Source organism: Tasmannia lanceolata, unplaced genomic scaffold, assembly GCF_043159265.1.
Source record: "Tasmannia lanceolata isolate RefF3 unplaced genomic scaffold, GAP_Taslan_0.1 ptg000024l, whole genome shotgun sequence".
Lineage (NCBI taxonomy): Eukaryota > Viridiplantae > Streptophyta > Magnoliopsida > Canellales > Winteraceae > Tasmannia > Tasmannia lanceolata.
In genome coordinates this window covers 3,595,906-3,622,023 of record NW_027518701.1, presented here as the reverse complement: position 1 = coordinate 3,622,023, position 26,118 = coordinate 3,595,906, and the positions used below count along the sequence as shown (strand labels likewise).

The 26,118-nt window shown below is 39.1% G+C and overlaps 2 protein-coding genes across 3 annotated transcripts in view; both read left to right on the top strand.

Moving 5' to 3' along the window:
• Nucleotides 1-11,954, top strand: part of LOC143857295 (structural maintenance of chromosomes protein 2-1-like) — a 56,309-nt gene extending 44,355 nt beyond the window's left edge. For both annotated transcript variants that reach the window (XM_077367716.1, XM_077367714.1), the window contains 2 exons: nucleotides 4,177-4,336; nucleotides 11,427-11,954. In XM_077367716.1, the coding sequence (XP_077223831.1) occupies nucleotides 4,177-4,293 (117 nt within the window). In that variant the 3' untranslated portion in view covers nucleotides 4,294-4,336; nucleotides 11,427-11,954. The remainder of the gene's footprint in view (nucleotides 1-4,176; nucleotides 4,337-11,426) is intronic.
• Nucleotides 11,955-15,253: 3,299 nt separating this feature from the next.
• Nucleotides 15,254-16,381, top strand: LOC143857447 (putative F-box protein At4g22165). The gene is made up of 2 exons (XM_077367872.1): nucleotides 15,254-15,896; nucleotides 16,092-16,381. Exons 1-2 carry the CDS (start codon nucleotides 15,254-15,256, stop codon nucleotides 16,379-16,381), a joined length of 933 nt encoding a protein of 310 aa, XP_077223987.1.
• Nucleotides 16,382-26,118: the final 9,737 nt, after the last annotated feature.

Sequence of the window (26,118 nt, the reverse complement as noted above, 5' to 3'; positions counted from 1 at the left end):
CTTCTCGAGTTCACAAGACTGACAATGAAAGGGAGGGACAAGATGATGGTTAGGGTTAGGGTTTGAGGCGAAGAAGATGGAGGCTACGGATGATCCCTAGGGATCAAAAACCCTAGGGCTCTGATACCATGTTGCAAAACAGATTAGAGAGAAAGTGTGTGAGTTGGGTATCCCCCCCTCACCCTTTTATTAATATAATAAAAGCTGTACAATCACTACAATGACTAAAATGCCTATTGGCATATAGGCTTATTCTAACAACAACAAGTGATAGCAGTACTCGAACTGAAGGGATCTTAGCCACAGGAGAAAACGTGTCTGATTAATCAATGCCATAGGTCTGTGTGTATCCTTTGGCTACCAGTCTCGCCTTCAGTCTTTCGGCTGTACCATCTGGTAAATATTTAACTGTGAACCCCCACTTACATCCAATAGCTTTAGCTCCAGGAGGAAGAGTAACCAAATGCCACGTATTATTAGTGTATAAAGCACCCATCTCTGCATCCATCGCTGCTCGCCAACCTGGGTGAACTAAAGCATCTGCGACGGAACGAGAGATAATAGAGGAGATAGATAACAAAAAGGAAGAAAAAGTAGGTGACATTCGATCATAAGAAGCCACATTTGAAATAGGGTGCTTAGTTGAACAAGAGCGCATACGTCCCACTTATGTGGGTACCAGACGTCCACATTTGAAAGAGTAGAGAGAGAGGCGAGAGGAGAAAAGTGAAGGAGAGAAAAGTTGTTCTCTCCCAAACTAAATTGATATATATATATATATATATATATATATATATATATATATGTATGTATATGTGGAGTTAGGTTACACAGAAAAGACCAAAATGCCCTCCCACTTATGTGGGTACCATACGTCCACTCTTAACAATACCGTTTTCACCTAAATTTCCAACCAAAACCGATATGTTTCCAACTTTTGTCCAATATAATGTAATATATGCACTTACAATTTCTACTCATTTCAATTTCGGTATGTTTTTCTGTGGGGATGAAAACCAAAACTTTCGGTCGTTCTGTCTAAATTTTTATGGAAATTCAAATCCATGACAACAACAACAACACCCCCCTCCCCCAACAAAAAAAACACACACACACACACACACACAAACACTCACACTAAAAGGCAAAAACCCACCAATCCTATCTTTGTCATCCTCTTCCACAATTCCGACAAACATCCTCTTCGAATTGTTTCTGTCATTTGGCTTAGTTGATATCAGCAACAGCCAAGTGGACTAAATTAGATCAATTGATAGGGACAATTTTTTTTTTTTAGATGTGTTGACGAGCAAGGAATAATGAACAGGCAATGAGTGGTTGATTGATATCCTCACACACTTTGAAACTTGTGACTAAAGTCGTATGATTACGAGACCACACCTAATAAATTAACGAGTCAGCTGTAGCTATGGTTTTAAATTTCTATTTAGCTTCCACAGAAATGAAAACATCACGGTTGATGTTGGGAATCACGTTTGAAATCATGTAAAAAATCACGAAAACATATGTAAACATTTGCAAATGATAGAATTTTAAGATTAAACTTCAAGAAATGCTAGAATAAGCACAAATACACTTAGAAACCATCACATAAGAAAGACAAAACCATCAATGATGGTTTAACAACATCGAATAGCTTGCAACATGTGCTGTTGTGCATGTCTGGTATTTCAATATGTACCACAGTTCACACATAATTCATATAAATATTTATACACAATACATACACTACATTTCACATGCAATTTATAAAATTATAATTATGTAACATATACTCAGATAATATACCACTGATGCACTTCGGTATGCATTTCGATTTCGGTACGCATTTTTGTGGGTAGGGGTGCAACTCGGGTCAGGTTGAGGCCAACCCGAACCCAACCCGAGGAAACATTTCCTAAATCCGAACGTGACCCAAGTTCCATCCTGATGAGGTTCAACCCAACCCAACCCGAGGAACCCTTTTTTCCAACCCAAATCCAACCCGACCCAAGTTCCAACCAGACCATACCCGAGTTTTTAAGCTTACTAAAAACAAAAACAAAAATGATAGAAAAATTTCAAGTTTCACTCGGGTCGGGTTGCCCAAGCCCTCAACCCGAACCTGACCCGAAGTCAACCCGGGTTAGGAAAATCCAACCCCAACCCGACCCAACCTGACTTTTTTTTGGGTTGAACCTGACTCGAGTTGTACGCTTATTTGTGGGAATGGAGATGGAAACATTTCGGTCCCTCACTGTAGGTTTTGGTAGAAATTTAAATCCAAATTTAAATCCATGGCGGTAACAAAGGTGAATTACATGATGTAAAAAGATAAACAAAGGAAGAAATACTTTGCATCCCTCTTTCTAAAGCATACATATCAGACATTCCTGGCATGCCAATTACAGTTCTTTATCTTCTACAATTGTGAACTTGTTAGTGAGATTAAATTTTGACTTGACACACAGAGTTGTCGTTTCCTTATTAAGAGTCTTTTCTTGAACATAATTGAAGTCCATTACTATTTGCTTTGCATTCTCAATTTCTCATGGAAGGTTTGCTAGTAGTAAATCGGTTCCACAACTCGATTATCATATATTTTTTTCCTTGTTCTGTTTTATTCAACAACTAGTGTTAGGAAAATGATCCAAGTAGACGAACCCAACTAGTGTCAGGATTAGACTTAGTCAATTTGAGCCGGGTAGATTCTTTCACCCTCTTCATGAATATTTTCTAAAGGATTCATTAGCTGACCCCAACTAGTTTGGGACAAAGGCTTAGTTGGGTTGAGTTGAGTTCTGTTTTATTGAAGTTTTGATTACCGAGTCAAAAAATACAAATACAAATACTAAAAATACAATGATACATTCTCTCCATCTGTTTAAAGAGAGACCGTTAGAGTTATTATAAATCCAACTTCAAAATAACACCCCTTGAGTTTTCAAACTAAGCTCTAGACACTTTTGACCCATATTTACCTTTCCTCAATTTACACAGTTCGTTATCTGTTTCTAGAGCTGAAACACTTGCTGGCATTTCCATATAAACTTCTTCTTGAAGCTCTCCATGAAGTAATATATTATTAGCATGGAGTTGACATAGAGACTGCTTTTGCTTGGCAGTAATCAACAAGATTGAGTGAATAAAATAGTTTTGTTGTCGGATCAAATATTTTCATGTAGTTAGCAGTGGCACCACATGTTTCTTTGAACTAAACGTGTTTTATTCCATTCAATAGTCATATTGTGCCTGAACTTCAAGTCCAAAATGACACGTCCTACTACTCGCTTACCCTTTGTAAAGAGTTCCTTGGTACATTTTTTTCATGAGCATTGATTTCCTCAACTGTTGTGTTTCTCCCTTCATTTCCTCAACTGTTGTGTTTCTCCCTTCATTTCCTCATCAAATATACACTTGCACAGATATTTTATCTACTTTATCCCTATGAGAATAATCATCATGACAAAGTAGGTGCATCTGGAGTCAGAACACTCTAAGAGGAATAAGAAACACCGGATCATTAAGTTCCGAACCAGATAATGGAAATTTCCTTTCATAATTCTAGAAAGAATTCTAGAGGTTTTTAGATATTGAATTGAGAGGCTTACCATTAGTAGGTAGTTTAAGGAGTTACCTTCGACATTTGGGAGAAAAAGATAAGACATTTATACGTCACCATTTTAAGATGGAGAGATATAAGGGAGGGAAGGAGGGAGCTATGCCTATGCTATGTAGCGGTCAGTTAATGATGAATGTACATATGATTTTTAAAAAAATAAAGCTTTGTTTTTTAAGATGTGTAGGAATCATTTTTTATATTAAACCTCGTTCTTTTAGGAGTGTTCTGTTAGCAATTTATATGATAGTATAGATGCAGCTGTTATATATGCATATTTTGGATGTCTGCATATTCTTAGCTTTTCCAATGGTATATTGACTCCCATTAGTTAAAGTTGTGCCTAGCTTTTATCTTTTATTTTTCTGTGTAGTAGTCATTTAATATTCTTAACTTCAAGGATATTTGCGTTTTTCTCCCACTTCTCACTTGCAACTACTTCTGGCATTTTTTAGTTCCTTTCATTTTCTTATATCTTTTATTTCTAATTTTGGCTTGCAAAACTTGCCACTACCAATCCTTACGTATATTCTTTCTCAAAACTTTCTTTTGCCCAGTTTATTGTGGTTTCGTTGAAAGAAGGGATGTTCAACAATGCCAACGTCATCTTCCGGACTAAATTTGTTGATGGAGTTTCCACAGTTCAGAGAACAGTCGCGTCAAAAAACAAGTGATTGTCTAATGGTTTCTCCAATATGAACAGAAGTTCTATGAATGGTAAGAAGCACAACACATCCAATTCATCCATTTGCTCATTAATGACTTCTCGTGGTATTGTTATCAGAATTTGCAAAAGGAAACAGATTTAGTTGTTTTTCCCTTAAATTATGTATTTTAACAATGTGTTTAGGTGATTTGGCCCTTTACGTTCATAATTGTAAGTTTGTTGCAAAAATGCTCTTTTTGTGATAGGAAGTCTCTGTTTTCACTTTTGCCATCGCCATCGCCATCGAAAAATGGATTTTTGTATTTGCATGTTGTTTTAGAAGAGGGCTGTGTAAAATTTTTTCTTTTATTGTTATCGTTGCTAGAATATGGGAAATATTTCATTCAACCGTAGAACTATCATAGAGACACACTAGTATGAGAGATATGTTGATATTAAGCCTCCTATGGTTCGGTGGGGATATGGAGCTTATCTTTCCTTCTCCATTTCATTGAAGTATTAACACTAGAAAAACCAACTAACAAAAAAAATTAAGAAAACAGAAAAAAAATTAAAGACAGGTATTTCATCTATACTTTTGAATATAAAGATGGTATTTTTATCCACAGTAGTTCTAAGAGGTTGCCGAGGGAGACATCGGGGCAGAGATGAAAACTCTCTGCGTGCTATGTGCTCGATTAACACTCTAACTAAACATGCAGTGCGCAGGGAATGGCTGTCCCAGCCATGGCACCCTCCTTGCACGTCCTCATATCATTGTCCTTATATCAAAGCATTTTGATATCTGTTTTTATATATTTTTTGTTGGCATAAGTTTATCCTTTTTAATCAAAGCTGTTTCTTTTTTAATGGAGTTTTTTCTTTCATTATCAAAACCTATTGTTTCCTTTAACTGCTTTTTATGTTTGAATTTTTACCTATTGTTAGAGTATGTAATAGACTTTGTGGCTCTTTAATATAAATATACGAGTGGGGGTTGGGGGGGGGGGAGATCCTCTCAGCTCATTCATTTCTCTCAACATGGTATTAGAGCCCTAGGGTTAGGGTGTCCTAGGGACCTCCATTGAAGACCTCTTGTCTTTTCCTTCTCCTCTCCTCCATGCCCTAAACCTTGCTGCCACTTGCCTCCATGCCCTAAACTCTCTCTCTCTCTCTCCGCCCCCCTCTCGCCTCTTCCCTCCCTCTCGGCCCACTTTCCCCCCTCCACTCTCTTGCACCCCCCTCTCTCGCCGCCGCCGCCGCCTCCACCCCCCAACCCCCTCCTCCCTGCCCCTCCCTCTCGCCCCCTTCTCAACCCTTGACCCCCCCCCCCCCTCGCACCCCTTCGCTCCTCGCTCCCGGCCGCGCCCTTTCCCCCCCCTCCCTCTCGCAACACTCACCCCCCTCCTAACCCTAAACTAACCCTAACCCTAGCCCTAACCCTAACCTTAATCCTAGTGCCATAATGCACTAGACTCTTACTTTGAGATTATTCTTTTCTCTTCTTCATGACACCACCTCTGTCATTCATGGATTCCATCTGGCATTGTGACTTTGATTTATGCCCTCATTGAAGCCGAATGTAGCGCCCTCATTTGCCTTAGTTTGCCCTTCTCGCTTCTACTTGTTTTTTGAGCCTCATGCCCTCAGGGTTGTCTTTTACCTCTTTTTCTTTGTCATTATGAATCCCGTTATTGAGAATCCATATACTGATGTGGTACCTGTCGTTAGTGTGACACCCTCTTTGGCTCCTTCTTCTTCTTATACCTCTGTGGATGGTTCATTCGCACAGATGACTACTGTCAAGTTAGATGAGGCAAACTACGTTACTTGGAAGGCCGCAGTAGAGACCTATCTCATTCCTCGTGGTAAGGCCCATGTCATCCGTTGTGACACCCCCCCCCCCCCCCCCCTCTCCTAAAACGGACTCCACCTATGATCGGTGGGTACAGGAGGATGCTCTAGTTCGCACTTTACTTTGGGAGAGCATGGCGCCTCATATTGCTGGCCCCCTGATGCTGCTCCCTACCGCCAAGCAAATCTGGGATCAGATTATCCTCCTTTATTCTGGTGTAGCCAACATCAGTTGTATCTGCTCTACTTACTCTGAATGGATACGATTTCTACGTGGGGATCTCTTCGTTGCCTCTCGCTACAACTAGTTTGTTGCTCTCTGCAGCAGCCTCGGGTCTTTATGTCTCTCACATCTGACCTTACTGTTGCTGCTCGCTAGAGGGACAAGATGTGAGTTGTCCACTATCTTGAGAGTTTGGGTCCGGAGTACACTCATCTCTGTCAACAAATTATCGGCTCTGGATCCATTCTGTCACTCACAGAGGTATATTCCTGTGTTCAGCAGTGTTCTCCCAGTGATTCTTCGACATTTGTCGCTGTTGATGGCTCGACTCTAGCTGCCTATGATAGTGGTTCTCATCAGAATCGTGGTGGTGCATCTTTTGTTCGTGGCCGTGGAGGCCGAGGAGGTGGCTGTGCTGGTGGTGGACGTGGCCGATTATTATTACTCATTGCCAGAGAGAGGACCACCATATTGATATTTGTTACACTCTTCACCTCGAGCTTCGTCGGGCTCTGAGCTACCACAACCCTCTACTACTGCCCCTGTACCCGCTGATGATTCATACACCCCATCTCGTGCTGACTGTGTGGAGTTTCAGTGCCTTCGTCTTAGTGCCCGTCCGCCTACAACAGGGTTTGCTCAGCCAGGTAGCCTACCCACGACTCTTCTTTCGAGCTCTGGGTTATGGATCATTGATTCGTCTCAAACCACACGCCCAGTAACGCCTCGCACCTGTCATTGTTTAGGTCTATTCCCTTTGGTTCTCAGTCCATCTCACTTGTCGATGGGTCTACTACTCCCATCACCGGTGTTGGTACTGTTTTACCTCACCCAAGCCTCACTTCATCTTCAACACTGTGTGTACTTTGATCTCCTTTTAGTTTACTATCTATTAGTCAGATTAGTAAAAGCCTTCATTGCTTTGTCTCATTTTATCTTTATTGTCTTTTTTAGGATATCTCGACGAGGGGACCCCATACATTTTATCTTTACTATCTAAAAAAGACAATAAAGATAATAAAGATAAATGGGGTCCCTCTCTAGGGTCGTGTCTGCACATTCCATGCTGAAATTCAAAATCAATATAATTGCGATATTCAATGTCTGCGCACTGATAATTTTAGGGAATTTTTCTCTGGTTCACATGGCTTTCAGGACTACCTGTCCACCCATGACATCCTTCATCAGTCCTCTTGTGCTTACACCTCTCAACAGAACGGTGTTGTTGAGAGGAAGCTCCCTTACTTACTTGAGGTAACCCACACCCTACTTTTCAAATGCAAGTGCCTAAGCAGTATTGGAGTGATGCCATTCTTACTGCCGCTTTCTTGGCTAATCGCCTCCCCTCGTCCGTTCTTCGTGGTGAGTCACCATTCATGGTTTTACACCTGACAAGGGTCCATTTCCTCTCACCCCTCGCGTATTTGACTGTGTTTGTTTTGTACGTCACCTAGGACCGGGTTGTGATAAACTGGATCCTCAGTTTCGAGCGCTGTGTTTTCATGGGGTACTCGCGTACGCAGAAGGGATATCATTGCTACAGTCCTCGTTTTTGTCACTGGTTTGTGTTTGTCGACATTACGTTTTTGAGTCAGAGCCCTTCTTCACTCAAGGATCTGAGTCTCGTACTTCTCTTCCAGACTTAGAGGTCTCCCTTCCCCTCTTGGTCCTGTCGGATTTAGTTGTGATCCCATCTATCTCTTCGCCAGCTCCTGTGGCTCCCCTATTTGTGGCTCCTTCGCCAACTCCTGTGGCGCCACCAGCTCCTCCAACCACTTCGGAGCAGCATCAACGACGCCGACACAAGAACGATCCCATGCCACCTTCTCTCGATCTGTCATCTCGGGCGATGATCCCCGCTTCTTCTTCTCAGGTATCCACTTAGCCGTCCTCCATTGCTGTTTCTGATTCTCCTATTGCTTCCCGCACTCGTTCTCACTCTATTGCACACCCTATCTCTAATTTTGTTTTATGTGATAATCTCTCCACCTACTTTCAAAAGCTTTGTGTTTTCTTTGTGTTCTGTCTTTTTACAACAGTTTGTGGCTGAGGCTCTAACACATCCTGGCTGGCGTGAGGCTATGGACCTGGAAATGGGTGCTCTTCACACCAATGAGACTTGGGATCTAGTTCCTTTACCATCTGGTACTCACCCTGTTAGTTGTAGATGGGTGTTCTCCATTAAATACTTGCCAGATGGCACTGTTGAGCGCTTGAAGGCGCACCTGGTTGCGAAATGGTATACTCTGACCGTTGGTGTTGACTACACTGAGAGGTTCTCTCAAGTTGCCAAGATTCCATCTGTCCGAGTACTTCTTTCTCTAGCAGGTGGTTGGGCCCTACATCAGTTGGATGTGAAGAATGCCTTTCTTCATGGCACTCTCACTGAGGAGGTGTATATGGACCAACATCCAGGGTATGTTGTTCAGGGGAAGATGTCCTCCTCTGTGTGTCGCCCGCGGAAATCTCTTTATAGACTCAAACAGTCTCCGTGCGCATGGTTTGGGAGGTTCAGTGAGGCAGTCATGCGCTTTGGCATGAAGCAATGTACAGTGGACCACTCAGTGTTCAGTCATCACTCAACTTGTTGCATTTTGCTGATCGTGTATGTCGATGACATCATCATCACAGGTAGTAATTCAGGAGGGATACATCAATTGAAAACCTTCTTACAGAAAGAATTTTCTACTAAGGATCTGGGTTGTCTCAGGTACTTCCTTGGAATAGAGGTAGCATGCTCTTCTAAAGGGCTCTCTCTATCCCAAAGGAAGTATGTTTTGGATTTACTGGAAGAGACATGCAACCTTGGGGTCAAGCCAGCGTATGTACCCATGGATCCTAATGCGAAACTTGTTCCAGAAGAAGGTGACTTGTTGGAGGACCCTGGTAGATATAGAAGATTGGTGGGTAAGCTCATATATCTTATAGTTATTCGGCCAGACATACCATATATGCTATAGGGGTAGTCAGTCAATACATGAGCTCTCCACGTACCTCTCACTGGGCTGTAATAGTCCAAATTCTTATGTACCTGAAAGGGGCTCTAGGAAAGAGGTCTGTTGTTTAAAAGGCATGGTCATATGAACATTGAGGGTTTCTCTGATGTAGATTGAGCTCGATCTCCTGCATATAGGAGGTCAACCATTGTGTATTGTACCTTTGTAGGAGGTAACTTGGTGTCGTGGAGAAGCAAGAAGCAAGATGTCATAGCCAAGTCTAGTGCAGAAGCAGAGTACAGAGCAATGGCACATACAAGCACTGAACTCATTTGGCTGCGTTCACTGCTATCTGAGATTGGTTTTGAGGTTCTTCTCCTTCGCAATTGTATTGTGATAACTAGGCTGCGATACACATTGCTACCAATTTAGTTTTCCATGAGCGCACCAAACACATTGAGGTGGATTGTTGTTTTATTTGCCAAAGAGTTCATAAAGGGGAAATAAGGACTATGTTTACTCGTTCAGTGGATTAGTTGTCTGATATGTTTACAAAGTCGTTAAACAAGGCTAAATTGAGTGATATTTGTAACAAGCTAGGAATGTATGATATATACATTCCAGCTTGAGGGGGAGTGTTAGAGTATGTAATATGCCTAAGGGCATAATAGACTTTGTACCTGTGGCTCTTTAATATAAATATACTAGTGAGGGGTAGATCCTCTCCACTCATTCATTTCTCTCAAACTCTCTCTCAACACCTATAAATCCCTAATCCGTTAAATATAATATTGATTAATCATCAAGAATCATGATTTATCCAAAAACTTATTTAAAAAATATTTCTAATATTTCCCTAAGTGCTACTTTATGTTTACATACATCCCTTTGAGTAATTCTAAAAAGATTTTTGCCCACATTTTTTTGATTTTGTATCCCTCTAAAGTTGTGTTTATTTTTAAAATGAGAATGCTAAGGCTAATCTTTTAGGGAAAAAATCATGAGTTTATAAGTGGTCGGTGTTATTTTCGTCAAAAAAGTTGATTGAAGAATTTTTGGGTATTTTGGAAATATCTTCAAAAGGTTAAATTCTTTTGGCTGTTTCAAAATAATAAATGGCTAATTGGGAAAAAAATTGCACATTAGAGATTTATATGCAGAAATCTATTTTCTGTTTTTATTATCTTATTTGAAACTTCTGTTTTCTTTGATCTCTTAATTTTTTGTGTTCCTTCTTTTTTTATAATTTCTTATTTTCAAGGCTTTGTTAGCTATTTTGAATTTACTTGAGATAATGGTTCAAACTATCACTATTGGTTGGTTGTATTTGCTAGGGAACGAAATCTTATGTATTGTGATATGATGTTTTGACTGTGATTTTGTGTTTATTTTATCTTTAATGATTTGGCATATTTACTTGAATTGATAACTGCAATTTGATAATTTCAATGGAATTTGTTAGATCTGTATATATTGTATAGGCCATAGTTTGTTTGCTTGTCTAGCAAGTTCCCTTTGTTGCCGGTTGAAATAAAAGTGCACAACCAATTATTTTAATAAAAGGAATGATCAAATAAGCAATAAAAATAGGTGCAACACCAACATACTGCATAAGTGGTAGCAAAAATGGTTAAAAAAAAAAATAGTAAAATTCAATGAAATAAATAATGAAATGAAAAAACCCTAGAGTTGGCATAACTTAATGAATCATGCATGTTTTTTATGTTATAACTAGTCCATAAAAAATGAGAAGAAATAGGATTTTTTTCTCAAACAGAAAAAGCATAAATTTTGTGAATCCGGCTTTAACAGTTTAAATTGGTCTTTAAATGTTGTTTTGTGTGTTGAATCTAGTTTATCGATGTTGATTTAAGCTATACAACTGTAACTAAGAAAAATCCCACTAAAAAGACAAAAAGTGAAAAAATGTCGTTCAAGGTATTGATGTTATCGTGAAGTGATGTATATTCACCCTTCTTTTTACTTGCAACAGCCGCCTCTAGTGTATTTATGACTACTTTTTTTACACGAGAAGGGACGAATATATCATCTATAGGTGTGTGTGTAGCAAGTAATGTTGAACTGGATATTAGGAAGCTTTACTTTTGATTTACATTAACATCACTAACTTTTTCTTGTTGCTTGCAGGAGGTTTGGCTGGGGAGCTTTCTAACCTCTATTGATTAAGGAACAGAATTCGAATAGAGAGTACTTTGATCACAAAAACTGTATGCATTCCTAACATGGTCCTTTTGTAAAATGTTGCATATAACGTGTTGTACTTGTTGGACTTTTGACTCACTTAATTGGTTTTTCTTCTTATAAACTCCTGTATGGTGCTAAACGCCATGACCTAAGAAAATAGAATGCTATGCTGTGATAGTTATCAAACTGAAAGGGAGGTGATATCTGGACTTCCTTTGTTTGATAATGGCACTACTTATTCCCAGTGACCGTGGGGAGCACGCAAGGAAGGAGGTGACAGAGCTTTTTTCCCCCACTTTTGTTAATTAAAGAACTTGGGTTACAATTGTATGATTGTTAGGCATGTGTTTCTATGTTACGAGAGTTTTGTCTTTCGTAGGCTATATTTACATCCTGCTATTTACTTGATTCTTTTGAAACTATTTAGCTTGATATTATGATGGTATGTTATCTTTGTTTTATGGTGCTTCTTATGAGAAGTAGAGAAGGCACAATTTTTATTTGGGGGGGAACCTCATTGGTTTTTGCACCAAGAATGATTTTATCAAAACCAAAGTCCGAGTCAAATTGAGCATTGGTTTATTAATTTTCTGTCTGTAATCACCTGAACACATAGACTATTAAGGGTCCGTTTGCATACGCGGATTTTAGAATCCTGGTTTTAGTTTGGTAAACAGTGTAAAAGAGGGTTCATGATCAAGCTGTTGTATGCTGTCTTGACAACGTTTCATGGATTTGAAGTAAGAAATCTAGGTTTTAGAAATCTCTCCCACATCCCGAGTTTCTAATTTCTAAAACCTACAAACATGAGATGATCTGTTACTCTCACTGATGGAAAGAAGGGCGAGAAATCAGAAAATGATCCTGACTTTCTAATTTCTAAAACCTACAAACATGGGATGATCTGTTACTCTCTCACTGATGGAAAGAAGGGCGAGAAATCAGAAAATGATGGCTGGTCCGCTTCTTCTCGTCTCCCATCTACAATATTGGAGAAATCCCGGATTCTAAAATCAGCGTATCCCAAACGGCTCCTAAAGTTGTGATCGAAGTATGCGAAGTAATTTGTGGGGCCCATCAGCCCAGACAGATGATATGGTGGCTGGTAAAGAGGCATGACTATATCTGCCCAACCGTTGGGGTGGATTGCTTGGTATTGCTACAGGTTGGCAAGGTTGCTAATAGCACTACCCCCATGCAACACGTCCTAGACACGACATCAAAACATGGCCTTTCAGTGATTGACCATGGACCTTATTGGCATGATCAATCTTGTATCATCTATGCTACATGGGGTTGTGATTGTCTGAGTTTGATTATTTCACAAAGTGGGTAGAAGCTATTCCTTTGAAGCAGATGGAACAACACACGACGTCATCAACTTCATTACGGAGCACATTTTAAATTAGTTTAGAACAAGGTTTTAAATTTCGGTTTTGGGCAAAATTTTGGTCCTTCTTGGAACCGAATTTTTTTCTTTCTTTCTGAAATTGGGTAAAAGCCCTTGAAATATCTTTTTTTAAACTGAGATTACAGAAATTTCAGTCGAAATTTGGTAAACGATTAAAATAATATTAATTTATCTATTATTTTGCTGAAATTTCTGAAATTTCGACTGAAATTTGGTACATTTTGGAAATTTTGGTTTCGGTGCAATTTCGTTTCGGTCTCAAAATTTCGTTCGAAATTTAAAACTGTTAATAGAGATATTAGAGAATGAAATGTTATGTGTTGGCCATTCTGCCCTAACACACATATATATTTAATATGAAAAGAATATGAAAAGACTATAATGCCCTTAGGCTACATAAGCTTAGTCTAACACTCCCCCTCAAGCTGGAGTATGATTTATGAATGTCATACATGCCCAGCTTGTTACATAAATCACTCAATCGAACTCCATTCAACGGCTTGGTAAACATGTCTGCAATCTTATCATTCGTTCGAGTGAACTCGGTTTGAATTTGGCCTGTCTGAATCTTGTGAGGAATAAAGTGACAATTCACTTCTATATGCTTAGTTCGTTTGTGAAATATTGGATTCATAACTATGTGAATGGCTGACTTGTTGTGACAGTAGAGGCAAGGGCGATGGCACATGAAAGGGAAGGGGGACAATTGCCCCCCTTAATTTTTTGGGAAAAAAGAAGAAGAGGAAGTATAGCGTTTCGGGACTCTATTGACCAATATGGAAGGGGGACAATATGAAGCTATTCGGAACTCTATTGGCCATAATGTGCCTTGCTGGCTTTCCCTTCTAAAAGTACAATTAATACATCGGCAAAAAAATCGCCCATCTCCTCTTGATGCTAAAACTGACAGGCTGGCATTGATTTTGAAATAAATCCTTCTCTTAAATACCATCAATAGAATCCTAAATAGTCAGCATTTCCCTCACAATCCAAACCGTTGATTTGTTGCGCCCTTGCCCATAAAATCATCTCCATTGGATGATCCTAACTCTTCAATCTATAGATATTTCTAAATGTAATTTATCTACATATTAGAGGGTTAGGATCATCCTACGGAGATGATTTTTTCACCTGTGATTCCTAAATCAAAGTGTACTAATAGGACACATGTAGAATCTGATATTTGCACTCCATTTAATTGAAAGGTCTCAGATCCCTTGAGAGACATCTTTCAGAGAGGGAGATTATATGATGGCCGGTCATGTATGAGGGTTCAGCCCAGGCCCACATTATTTTGGTGATCCAAACCGTTCATTTGTTGGGCCCTAATGTATATAAGAAGTGCCCCAAAATATCTTCTCCATTGGATGATCCTAACCACCTATTTATGGAGGTTTAAAATTGACGGTACAATATAGAAATTGGCACATAACAGAGGGTGAGGGTTCGGATGAATAGTATGGAGAAATTTTTTTGGGATACACCCTATCTACATCTACATAAGGCCCAAAAATTAATGGTTTGGATCAGCCAAACGATGTGGGGCGGCCACCATATATAATCTCGTTAGAGAGAGGGTTTTTTTTGTTTTTGTTGACTCAAATAAACCCCAACAAGTTGACACGTGATAACATAGAAGTCTCAAGTAACTATATTTACTCAGTCAATGCCCGTCAAGAATAACACTATAATGAGAAAGGCTCATTAAAGAATGGAGCATGGCCGACTATTTTGACCGATTTTTTTTGCCGATGTATTAATCGTAGTTTGAGAAGGGCAAACCAGCAAAGAGTATGATGGCCAATAGAATCCTGAGTACGAAATAAGTTTAAAACTTTAATTTTACCATTTTTATTTCCCTTCCTTCTAAAAAATATCTTTTTCTCTTCCCAAGTGAGGGTTTTCCCCTTTTAAAAAAATAAGCCCCCTTTTAGGGATATAAAAGGGATATAACAATGAACATATGAGGGTTTTTTTTGGAAACTATAATAGTGCTTTCTTCTGTTTGGAGAAAAAAAATTACTATAATATTTGCCCCCATTGTGCAAAATTTCTGGCATCGCCCCTGAGTAGAGGGACGCAAGTGAGGAGTATGAGAATCCAATCTCTGACATGAACGATCGTAGCCAAATTAATTCACAGCTTGCGTAAGCCATGGCCCCGTATTCTGCTTCTGCACTGGATCGTGACACAACGTCCTGCTTCTTACTTTTCCAAGATACTAGATTTCCACATATGAATGTACAATAGCCATTAGTAGATCGCCGGTCAGCAGGAGATCCGATTTTCTTTCCTTGAGGTTTTGGATACTCTCAACCAAAATTAGCTTTCTTTCTTTCTCCAAGTGGAAGAAAAATCAATGGGTAAGGTAGAGCATAGGTGGTCTGAACTTCCCATGGACATCATGATTTTAATTCTACATTGGCTATCCCTCAAAGATCAAGTCAGTTGTGCTGGTGTATGCATCTGGTGGAGAAAAATAATATCAGAGAATCCTCACCCATCATCTCAACAACCATTGGTACTTCTCTCGGAGAATCAAAATAGCGAAACTCGTAGATTTTTAAGCCCATACGAAGGCAAAGTTTACAATCTAAACTTGCCAGAGGCTCATGGATTTCAATGCTGCGGATCTTCTGGTCAGTGGATGATAATGACAGATCAGGTTAAACGCTATTTTTTGTTACACCCATTTTCGAGAATTAAAATCCAACTTCCATATAAGGTTCCTTTACAAAGAGTTGAATTCAAGCTCTTTAACATCAAGAAGGCAATGGTATTTTCTCCACCCACTTTTTCTGATGATCATAAAACCATAGAGAACTGTGTAGTTGTGGCCCTTTGTCGTAATAGAGGAATATATTCATGTCGAGTTGGTGATAAATCTTGGACTTCCATTGGGAAAGAAGGCTGTGAGTATGAGGATTTCATATTCTATAAAGGAAATTTGTATGCCATGACAACAAGTGGAACACTTGAGGCTTCCAATTTGGGAGCCAAAGGTAGAAATTGGATCAGTGTTGTCTCACAGTTACCTCCCACACCTTGTTGGAACATATATAGTCGCTTAAGGCTTTCCCAATGGTTTTCTACCTATTTGATAGAATCATGTGGCGAGTTGTTGTTGGTTTTAGGATATTGTTTTCCCGGAAGAAAATATTATTGTGATACTTAAACCTCCCATGTTTTCAAACTAGATTGGAGTGTTCGGAAGTGGGTTTTGATGGAAAGCGTGGGTGATTCGGCACTGTTCGTGGGGGAGAGTTGCTCCATATCTCTTGAAGCTTCTGGCTTGTTGGGGTTCAGAGAGAATTGCGTTTCTTTCATTCACAACGATAATTTTCAGATGTTTTGCAGAGAGAATAACGAGATCAAGCTATATTTTCTAGGTGATCTTCAAAGCTTAGAATCTTGTTTTCATCTTAAAGATTTATGGATTACCTGTACAAATCTTTGGGTTACAACACATCCATATGAACAACAGTAACGACTCAGGACTCTGAGCTTGTCTTTAGGATTTTTTTATCTTTTTAGTAAGATTCAGGAGTTAAATTGAGCTGGTTTTCTTGTTCTGCTGTGCTCAAAGGGATTCAACTTTCTCATGAAATTTTTTTCGATTGTAATTTATGACTAAGATGAAACTCTAATTTTGCAATAACTCTCGATTACAGAAGCACTATCCTCTTTGTATGTGTGCTTTGTTTGGGAAAGAATCAAACTCATCCTACATGGTTATATATATTTTTTTGCAAAGGAAATAAAAATCTCTTAACTTTATAGGAAGAAAGATGGTTATTAGAGTTATATTTTTCTGATGACTCTTATTAATTGTTTTTATTTAATTGATTAGGATGAAAGATTATTGTTATAGTTGATTTTTCTAATGGGTACTTTTTTTTTGTTAGGTAAGCTGGGTTTGGCGAGGACCCTACCGGTTTATTAAACATGTGATTTTTCTAATGGGTTCTTATTTTGCTTGTATAAAAAATATGAGAAGTGCAAATTGAGATGTGCACAATTTTTAAAGGGTGCTGATAAATTCGCTCCCAACCAGTCCCATATTCACCTCTTTTAACGGAAAAGTAAAGAATATTAATGGCAGACGCAAGTAGTTACGGGCTGAAGCAACCTCTCTCTCTCTCTCTCTCTCTCTCAATAACCTATCCAGAAATACTTGGATTTTCCATGTTGTCTGACCTTTGTTCCTTAGCCCTGACTGCGCTATTCTCGCGAGAGAATTTACCTCCCTTTCAAACAAACCTTCATTTATTAAAGGCCTGAGAAAAGCATTTGATCTCTAGGCAGGAACATAGTATTAGCAGACTTAATCGGATTTTATCAAGCCACTTGTTCTAGTTAGGGTGTTTACCATATGGGTGTTCGGGTTCTCTTGGAATAAACAGATGATGGGGATGAATCAAGCTCTATCAATATTAGGGAAGGAAAGAGACTTTTTTGTGCGCCCAAGTACCAGAATGATGTGAAGTTTAGAAAGAGGAGTGGGATTTCATCATAAGTTCTCATTGTTCATGGAAAAGGTTGTCTTGGGGTTTCGAACTTCGAGCCACGAGTAAAAGTAATTTAAACAACTGGCTGACTTTTGAGAGAGGGAAAGCTGTGATTTATTTTTGTAGCTCAGGCCTTGTTAATCCAAAGCCTGAGTTTTATAGAAGGAGAAGTAGGGCTTTCATAAGTAGCCACAATTTTTAAGAGCAAAGAGAAGCTTGATTGGTACTCTGTGTTGGAGAAAATTGACGGTGGAGATGGTGGTAATGAAATGGAAATGTTCCAAGGCGCGCTGTCGCTTTCCTTACGAAGTTATACGCCCCTGACAGATTAATGTGCAAGGTGAACCACGAATTCGACTCCAAGATGCTATGAAGCCAGGTGTTTTCTACACCAATTGTTTGTTGACGCTTTGCACTAAGCGGAAACAAACCCCGAATCATCTTTTGAAAAAACAAGTACGTAAGATACTGGTGTTTGTTTCTCGAGAACAATAGAACACTACATAGAAAACTTCTAAAATATAAAGAAAGAATTTTGAAAGGTTTTAACAGAGTGAAAATGACTTTTGATTCTCTCAATTTTGAATTCCCCAAGTGGAATGTGGAATTCTCAAAGTGGAATTTCATATCTTGCTGTAAATTGGTGCTTTATGCGATAATTATAGAGCTCATGGTGTCGTGCAAAGTGCGCCAAAAAGTGCCACCAGTGCCCTATAGCCCACTGCGCACGCTGCGTGTGTGCGGACGGTGCGTTGCAGCATCCCGCTGGTCTACTAATTCAAAAATCATTGTGCAACAAAGCAAGAGAGAGGTAGGTAAAGCTTTGTATACCCCTCTCCAACTTTTTGAGTTTCCAATGTGGGACTATTTGAAAGTCGGTGGTAGGAATCAGTACGTGTGATGGAAGCAAGATTGCATTACAAACAAAAAATTTCAATTCCACCAACCGAACTAAGATCCTAGTTACTAGATTGAATCATAGAAATGAATTGAAATACATGAGTAAATAAAACTTTACCAATACAAGTTGATTGACCAATGCCGCCAATCTCTGTTTGATCTACTCCCCGCTAGATGCTCGACGTTACTCAAACCAAGCCACACCTGAAGTCAAAATAGTGGCTTATCTCATCGCGTAGATTGAAGGAGGAAGAAGAGATACTTTTGCTAGGACCAAATCCCAGCAAAAACCTCCATACGGCTCCCAAGACAAGAACTAGAAGCAAAGGGAACTAGACGAGAGAGAAATAGAAAATAGATGGGAGAAAAGAATTCTCTTGGGGAGGGAGGACAGATTTTGGGTTTTGGAACTTCCAAAGATTTCAACAACTAAATTCGTCGAGCCCTCTTCACCTTAAATAAAGATCCAAGCTAAAAAATGTTTCCTACTAGCAGACCTCTTAAGTTTGGAAACTTGGCATTAATATAAATTTTTTTTTTTACATTGTTTCCAAAACTCAAAAGGAAACCCAAAGTAGCAACCTTGTCCCATTCAAATTCTCTTTCTTTCTTTTTTCAGTTTCCACCAATAGGATATAAGATAATTCCAACTGTTACAGTATAAAAGATAAATAATGCCTTTCTCCAACAGCTTAAGCTTTTGGAGAAGTTGGTTAGTTAACATGGTATCAAAGCCAAAGGTCTCGAGTTCAAACCTCTCGGATAGAAAAAATCCACATGCGATGGTCAGCCCAAAGTGGGACCACATGTGCCACGTGTTTGCCAAGTGGGCCACACGTGCAGGGGAGTGTTATAGTATAAAAGATAAATAACACCTTTCTCCAACAGCTTAAGCTTTTGGAGAAGTTGGTAAGTTAACACCAACCAATAAAAATTGAGGAATTATCAACCAAAGGATTTCATTTAACTCCTATCTAATAGGAACTAAGCACATCCACAATTAATTCACTTAAGTCTAGCCAATATGATTTAAGTATAAATTAAAACAAGTGCCCCACTTTATTGTGGTGTATCTCCTCTTTATACATGTGTATGCACCCTATGTATGGTGTGCCTCCTCCCTATATCACATACAGTGGGTCCAACTGATTCTACACGTACGATCTAATCCGAAACCCGGATTGTCCAACAATCCATTAGGATCTAGCGAGTAGTGAGTGGGATCTTCTAGTTTCCCGATTGGAAGGAACAAAGACCAGTGTAGTAATAGCCTTGTGGTGGCATCATTGGGTCAAGAAATGTGACATTAAAAGGAGTCTTGAACAGAACACTGGTTGGAAATGCAAATATTATGTGTCTTTAGCAATTCATGATTGAAGTAGTAGCCTTGTAAGGTCGAAGTGTGCTTAGGTAGCTCTGCATGTGCGTGCTTTTAACTCACTGAAGGGATTGGTAGTAATGGAGTTCCCAAACCATTCAATTTGGAAAACTTGGTGAGGTTGAGTTCATAGTTCACGGATCTGTTTGGTTGTGTGGGGGTTGCTTGGAGAGTACTGGAATAAGAAGTCAAAAGGGAGTAGACAAGTATGGAAGATGTCTAGAATTTCCGCTTGAAGAATAGTGGAAGAGTGGTATGTCTAGAATTTCCACTCAGAGAATAGTGGAAGAGTGGTATGTCTAGAATTAAAAAATAAGAAATCATCATTGAAAGGGAAGGGAGACGGTCATGGGAAAGTAGCGATTCAGAAATCCTTAAAGGCTGGGACACGTGGCCATATGGAAAAAGCCATCAAAAAAGATATTGCTGACAACTTTAATATGCAGTCGGTGGTAGATGGAAAGACTATTAAATTTAAAAATCATTTTTTTCAATGGGAATAAAAAGAACAAAGGAAGGTCAAGGGGTTTGAAATCTTATAAATGTTAGGACAAAGGGATTTGTGTCAATACCCCTCGGATAAGTAACCCTCACGGTGTTGGAAAAGTAGGTCCAGCTGGACGAGGCTCGCGGATTGAATCATATTTATTGGCCACTAAGGGCGGTCTCTCCCTCTTTAAAAGGAGACTCCTGGGTCGTCTTAAGAAAGAAGAAATTAGTAAGAAAGACTTAGTCTCCAAAGTTACACTCTTGAAAGATTTTGATAAACCGCCCTCCCCCAACATGTCGAATGAAGAAGGATCCAATATCGGGAAAAGGAAGGCCACCTCCTTTGTTGTTGAGGATCTCAAACTTCTTAAAGAGTTGGAGTACAATGAGAAGATGGTTTCAGAGGAATTTCCCACTCCGAGAGAAATCTCGATGGGGATTTGGAAAAACAGTGGAAGCAATTTAAAAATGACGCAAGGGAGAGTAGGGAGGAACTCAAAAAAAAAAAAAACAAACCAGGGATGACGTGTATACGTTCAGATCTATCAGCTCCCTCATTTCAAGGAAGCTTTAGAAGAGGAAATGAGGATTCATAGGAGGCGGTGGGAGGAGGAGAAAGCAGCTGAGATAGAAAGGTTAGAAAAGCTGGTGGCAGTCTTTCTGTAGAGGAATCCAAAGAATCTCGGGATTCGTTAGACAGGAAAGTAAGTCAGGAAATTCGGAAACGGATGGGGAAGGAAGAAGATGGTCAAGATAAAGGCAAAATGATAGAGGAATACTCAGAAGGGGTAGAGAACAATGGTTACTATTTTGAGGAATTTGATGAAATGCTGGCTATAGGAGATGTCTTTGGGATAGGCTATGATGATGACCATGAAGCTATAAAAAAAATGTTTATAACAATGGTGAAAATAGATTTGAAGGAAAAAAAGGGAGATCCGTACTGAACAGGAGCCTGGAAAGCAGGTTGAAATTTAGGGGCCGGGGGTAGTAAACCCTAAAGGAAAATCATCCGGCCCCATCTTGTAGATAGTTAGCTTTTAGGTTTGCTATTTTTTGGTGATTAGTCTCTGGCTTTTTGTGATCTTTCAGGTTATTGATATTGCTGGGAAATAGAAATTTGGTGCAGTCTTTTGGAAGGTGGCAGTAGAACTTTCGCTTTTAGGTTTTTTTATAAAAAATAGACTCAAAGTGGTGGTAGTTTCAGGATGAGGTTGTATAAAGTGATAATATTTGAAGTGGTCTAAAGGAAGATGGTTGGACAGTTCATAAGGTGGTTAGTTTCTAAAGTAGGTGAATCTTACTATTTTGGAGGTTGCAAAGTAGCGAAGAACATGATGAAGATCTTCTCTATGTTTCAATACATGTGGCCGCTCTAGGCCTTAAGCTTTAAATGGAAGTAGTGGAACATTTGCTTGGAAGTTGATTCCTCTTGGCTTATGAGACTTTAAGGTCATTCGCTTTGGGTGATATCCTTCCTCAGAGGCTATTCTTGCCCTTAGGAGGTTGGGAGAGAAAATTATCAGGGGTGTATTTGGAGGTTGCTTGATTATTAGTTCTGTCAGATTGAGGAATACAAGGACCTTTGGTTGTGGAAGGAGTCCTTGAATTGTATGTTTTGGAGAAAGCTTATATGCTTCCGCTGAAAGAAGTTACCATGTAATCGTTTAAATTTTTTTCCTTTTGGGTTCTAGGAGTATGCTCCTGGACCATCATATTGTGTAATATATAGTGGGACTCCCGGTCCCCGAGTATATTCCATGGTATGAATACAAATGTCAATTAAAAAAAAAAAAGAATAGTGGAAGAGTGGTAAGTAGTGTTTGGTTGCGTAGCAATCCTCTCGGATAGTAGTGGAAAAAGTAGGGGTGTCATTACCAATATTGAGTTTGGTTGAGGGAGATAAGCAAGAGAAAGAAAGAGAATTAGACAAGACCTTTTTCACTCTTCTTCTACCCAACAAACACCATTTTGGTAGCATTTGGTTAGAAGATCAGCGGAGGGAACATTGGAAGTTCATTGGCATTTGACATTCCAATGAATGCCGAGTCCTTGAGAAACCAAACAAGGCCACTGCCCGCGAATAATGTCACTGACTTGAGGTTGTTGCATGTTGCTCAGATAGCTCACCTTGGGTACAAAATGCCATTTGCATCTCTTTATTGCTGAATGATGCATTAAATGAAGCCTTTGTAAATACCTTCTATTGAATCCGCATATATGCTTTTTATCTGCTTGTCTTTAATCTCTGCTGCTCATACTTGCTTTCTGTGGGAGCACAACTTCCACATTACTTCTGTTCAGACTTGTCATCTTATCTGTGCATTTTCAGCCACAAATTCCCTTCCTAAATTTGCCTGACTTGAGTTCTGGATTGCCATTTTACCTACGACCCCCACATTTACAAGCTCCATCAAATGTGATTTAGTTCTGCACAATTCTGATGATCCTGAATCAAAACCTATATGGAAGAAATAATACTTAGTTCAGTTTTGATCTAAATTTCTGGGCTGAAATCATTCTCCAAAACTGAAAGACATTTCAGTTTGCCGGGCCCCCAACTATTATTCCACCCTCATTGTCCCTTTCCTACAACTTGGATAAAATAACATTCGAAGGAACAAAAAATTCATTCCCCTTTTGTGATTGTTTGTTTGGTTATGTCCTGGCTTGAGAAATTGTAGGGGCAGCCCTGAAACACCAGGTCCGGGTGAGAAAATTGCAGTTTTGAAAATTTGATATGGGCACATCTTTGGGCATAGGCAGAGGTGTTACTATGCGGGACTCAGATCAAGAATTTCAGAATCCGAATTGTTCTTCGGTTGGGCCACGACGTAACTAGCTTGTACTTCTAAAATAATTACCATAGAATGATCCTAACCCTTGGATTTATAGAGACTGCACATTATGGAAACCTCCAGATCGGAAGTTTAGAATCATCCAATAGAGATGATTTACGTGGTACGTACTATTTACATCGTGGCTCAACAAATGAGCGGTTTGGATAATCTTATCCCCTACTGTACTTTTTGAAAAACACTGGACTTTACGCCCCCACACCCCATATAAAATCTTGCTGAAATAGTTCTGTATAACAACAATAGTGCATACAACCAAGTCTCTATCAAAATTTCACAAAACTGAGAATTTATATGATGGGTGGCCGTGAAACCCGTGAAGTCTAAAAAAGTAGGTACGGCCCACTCCATATGATGATCCAAACCGTTCATCTGTTTGGGCACAACGTAAATTGGTTGTGCCCCAAAAATCATTTCTATAGGATGATCCTAACTCTCTGATCTGAACTGATCTGAATATGGAGTGCCCCAAAAATCATTTATGGAATCTTCTACAGATCGGAGGGTTAGGAACATCCTATGAAAATGATTTTTGGGGCACAACCTATTTACGTTGTGTCCCAACAGATGAACGGTTTGGATCATCATATGGAGTGGGCCGTACCTACTTTTTTAGACTTCACGTGTTTTCACGCCACCCATCATATAAATTCTCCTCAAAACTACATGGTGAGAGACAAATTTGACGGGAAATCCAATAAGGTGTTTGGCAACCATTCTTTGCCGTAATTTTTTCGTTTTTTATATGGTGGGGGAATCAAGAAAACGAAAAGATTATGTTCGCCAAACATGACCCGCACAGCCTGATTCTCCAAATCCTGTCAAAAGAGCATTGGAGAATCAGATTCTTACCTGTTTTTTTGAGGCTTGGTGATAAGGTCCTGTTCGTTTTAGTTTTTGAAAACCGATTGTGCTGATTTCAAAACCCATTATTAGACTCAAAACTATGAATCGCTTTGTGGCCCACAGCCGATTGTCGGATTCTAAGGCCCTGTTTGTTTAAGATTATGCCAACCAATTGTGAGAGCAAAACCGATTATTGGACTTAAATTTACATTTAAATTTGGGTACAATTTGACCCTCATAATTGGTTGGCATAATCTTAAACAAACAGTGCCTAAAACGAACGGGTCTAAATGTGGTTTTGTGTCCAATAATCGGTTTTGGACTCAAAATCGATTGTTACAGGCATAGCTGATGTCATCCAAATCAGCTAATTTCCACTTTTTAAACAAATGGGAGGCATGCAGTAGGAGTGTTATGGAACCACAAGTAGGGGTGTAAATGGATATTCGGAAATTCGATTACCGTCCGCATCCGAATCCGTTTAAAGCGAATATTATCCGAATCCGTTTCAAGCGGATATTATCCGAATCCGTTTATGAGATATCCGGCTCTTAGCGGATGCGAATCTGGTAAATGGTATATCCGATCCGTTTAACATCCGAATCCGAGAAGTAAATCCTTTTTATTTATTATTAATAATATCATTAATATTTATTTTTAGTAATGACACACTATCTTTTGTTTCTATAAGAAAAGTGAATATTCTTTTTATAAAAATAAAAATAAAAACAAAAATAGCCCAAACCCATTCCATCATATACCAAAAAAAAAGGAAAAACCCAAAGACCACACTACCAACACTATCATCCATCCCCATCCCATCGCCTCCCTCTCTCTCTCTCTCTCTCTCTCTCTCTCTCTCTCTCTCTGCCTTTGTTTTAAAAGGAAGAAGAGGATCTCATATATTTTAGGGTTTAAAAGTTAATTTTGTGAAGAGAATGTAGAGGTCTAGTTTTAGGGTTTGAAAAATTCATTCGAGTAAGTAGGAGAAAAAAGATAAAGTGCTGCAATAAAATGTCCGAATTTACCGGATAAACGGATACGGATAATATCCGAATTCGAACAATATCCGACGGATACGAATTCGGTAATAGATATTAAATATCCGTCGAATCCGAATCCGAATTCGGATAGTGTATACTGTAATCGAATTCGGATATAGCCATATCCGCTCCGAATTCGATCCGTTTACACCCCTAACCACAAGGTCCATCAACAGTAGGGGGTGTCAATGGAGCCGACGGTCTGAAGGACCATCCAAATCCGAACTTAAATGGACCAGATCTACACATTACTAGGATCCATGTACACATTTCAGAACCCTATCATAGGATCCAAAATTATTTCCGATTGAATCCAGACAACTTACAAAGGCCCGTAAGAGAGTCCTAAATCCGATACTATTATACTATTTTGCAAAAATATCCTCTAATTTCTTCTAACTTTAATTATCATTTCAGGAGTATTTTAGTAAAAATAAGCTATATGCATTTTTTGAACAATTCCTACTTTTAGTATTTTTTTCATTCATCTCTCAATTCTTTAGTCACCTTCTTCTCTTCTCTAACCATTGACCCTAAGTCCGTACATCATCTGGTCAGATCAGATTAGATTAGATGTACCTTCAATTTGCAATGTTTATGTTCGGATCCACCATCAATTTGCAAAGTTTATTTAGATGGACCTTCAAATTGCAATGTCATTCCTCTAAATTAAATATAATCGTATCATTTCCCACAAAAGCATGGATAGAAAAAAAATAGTTGTTAGTCCCAAACAGATTATTGGATTCAAAATTATGTACAAATTTGAGTCCAATAATATGTTTGGGACTCGCAATCGGTTCACATAATCTTAAACGAACAGGGTCGGTCGCAACTCAGGGCCGGTCGCAACTCGTTACCAAAACAACGTAGAGTGTGAATATCATTTTTTGGGATTTGCTAGCGTCCATCGCATAAGACATTTCACGGTTGGTCTGTTGCATATCAGAGCTGCCACCAAGGCTCACTTTTCAGCAGATTTTGTCTTCATTCATGAGGTGGCTGCTCTAACATGCAACAGACCATCTGCGAAATGCCTTCTGCAATGGATGCTAGCAAATCCCTTATTTTTTTATTTCCTGAACTTTTTATGTTTCCATAAATAGGTACTTCCGTCAGGCTCCGTTTCTTTCGATGTAAAAATAGACGTAAAATTTGTTTTATCTACATTTTTACAACATAAAACAAATTTTACGCCCATT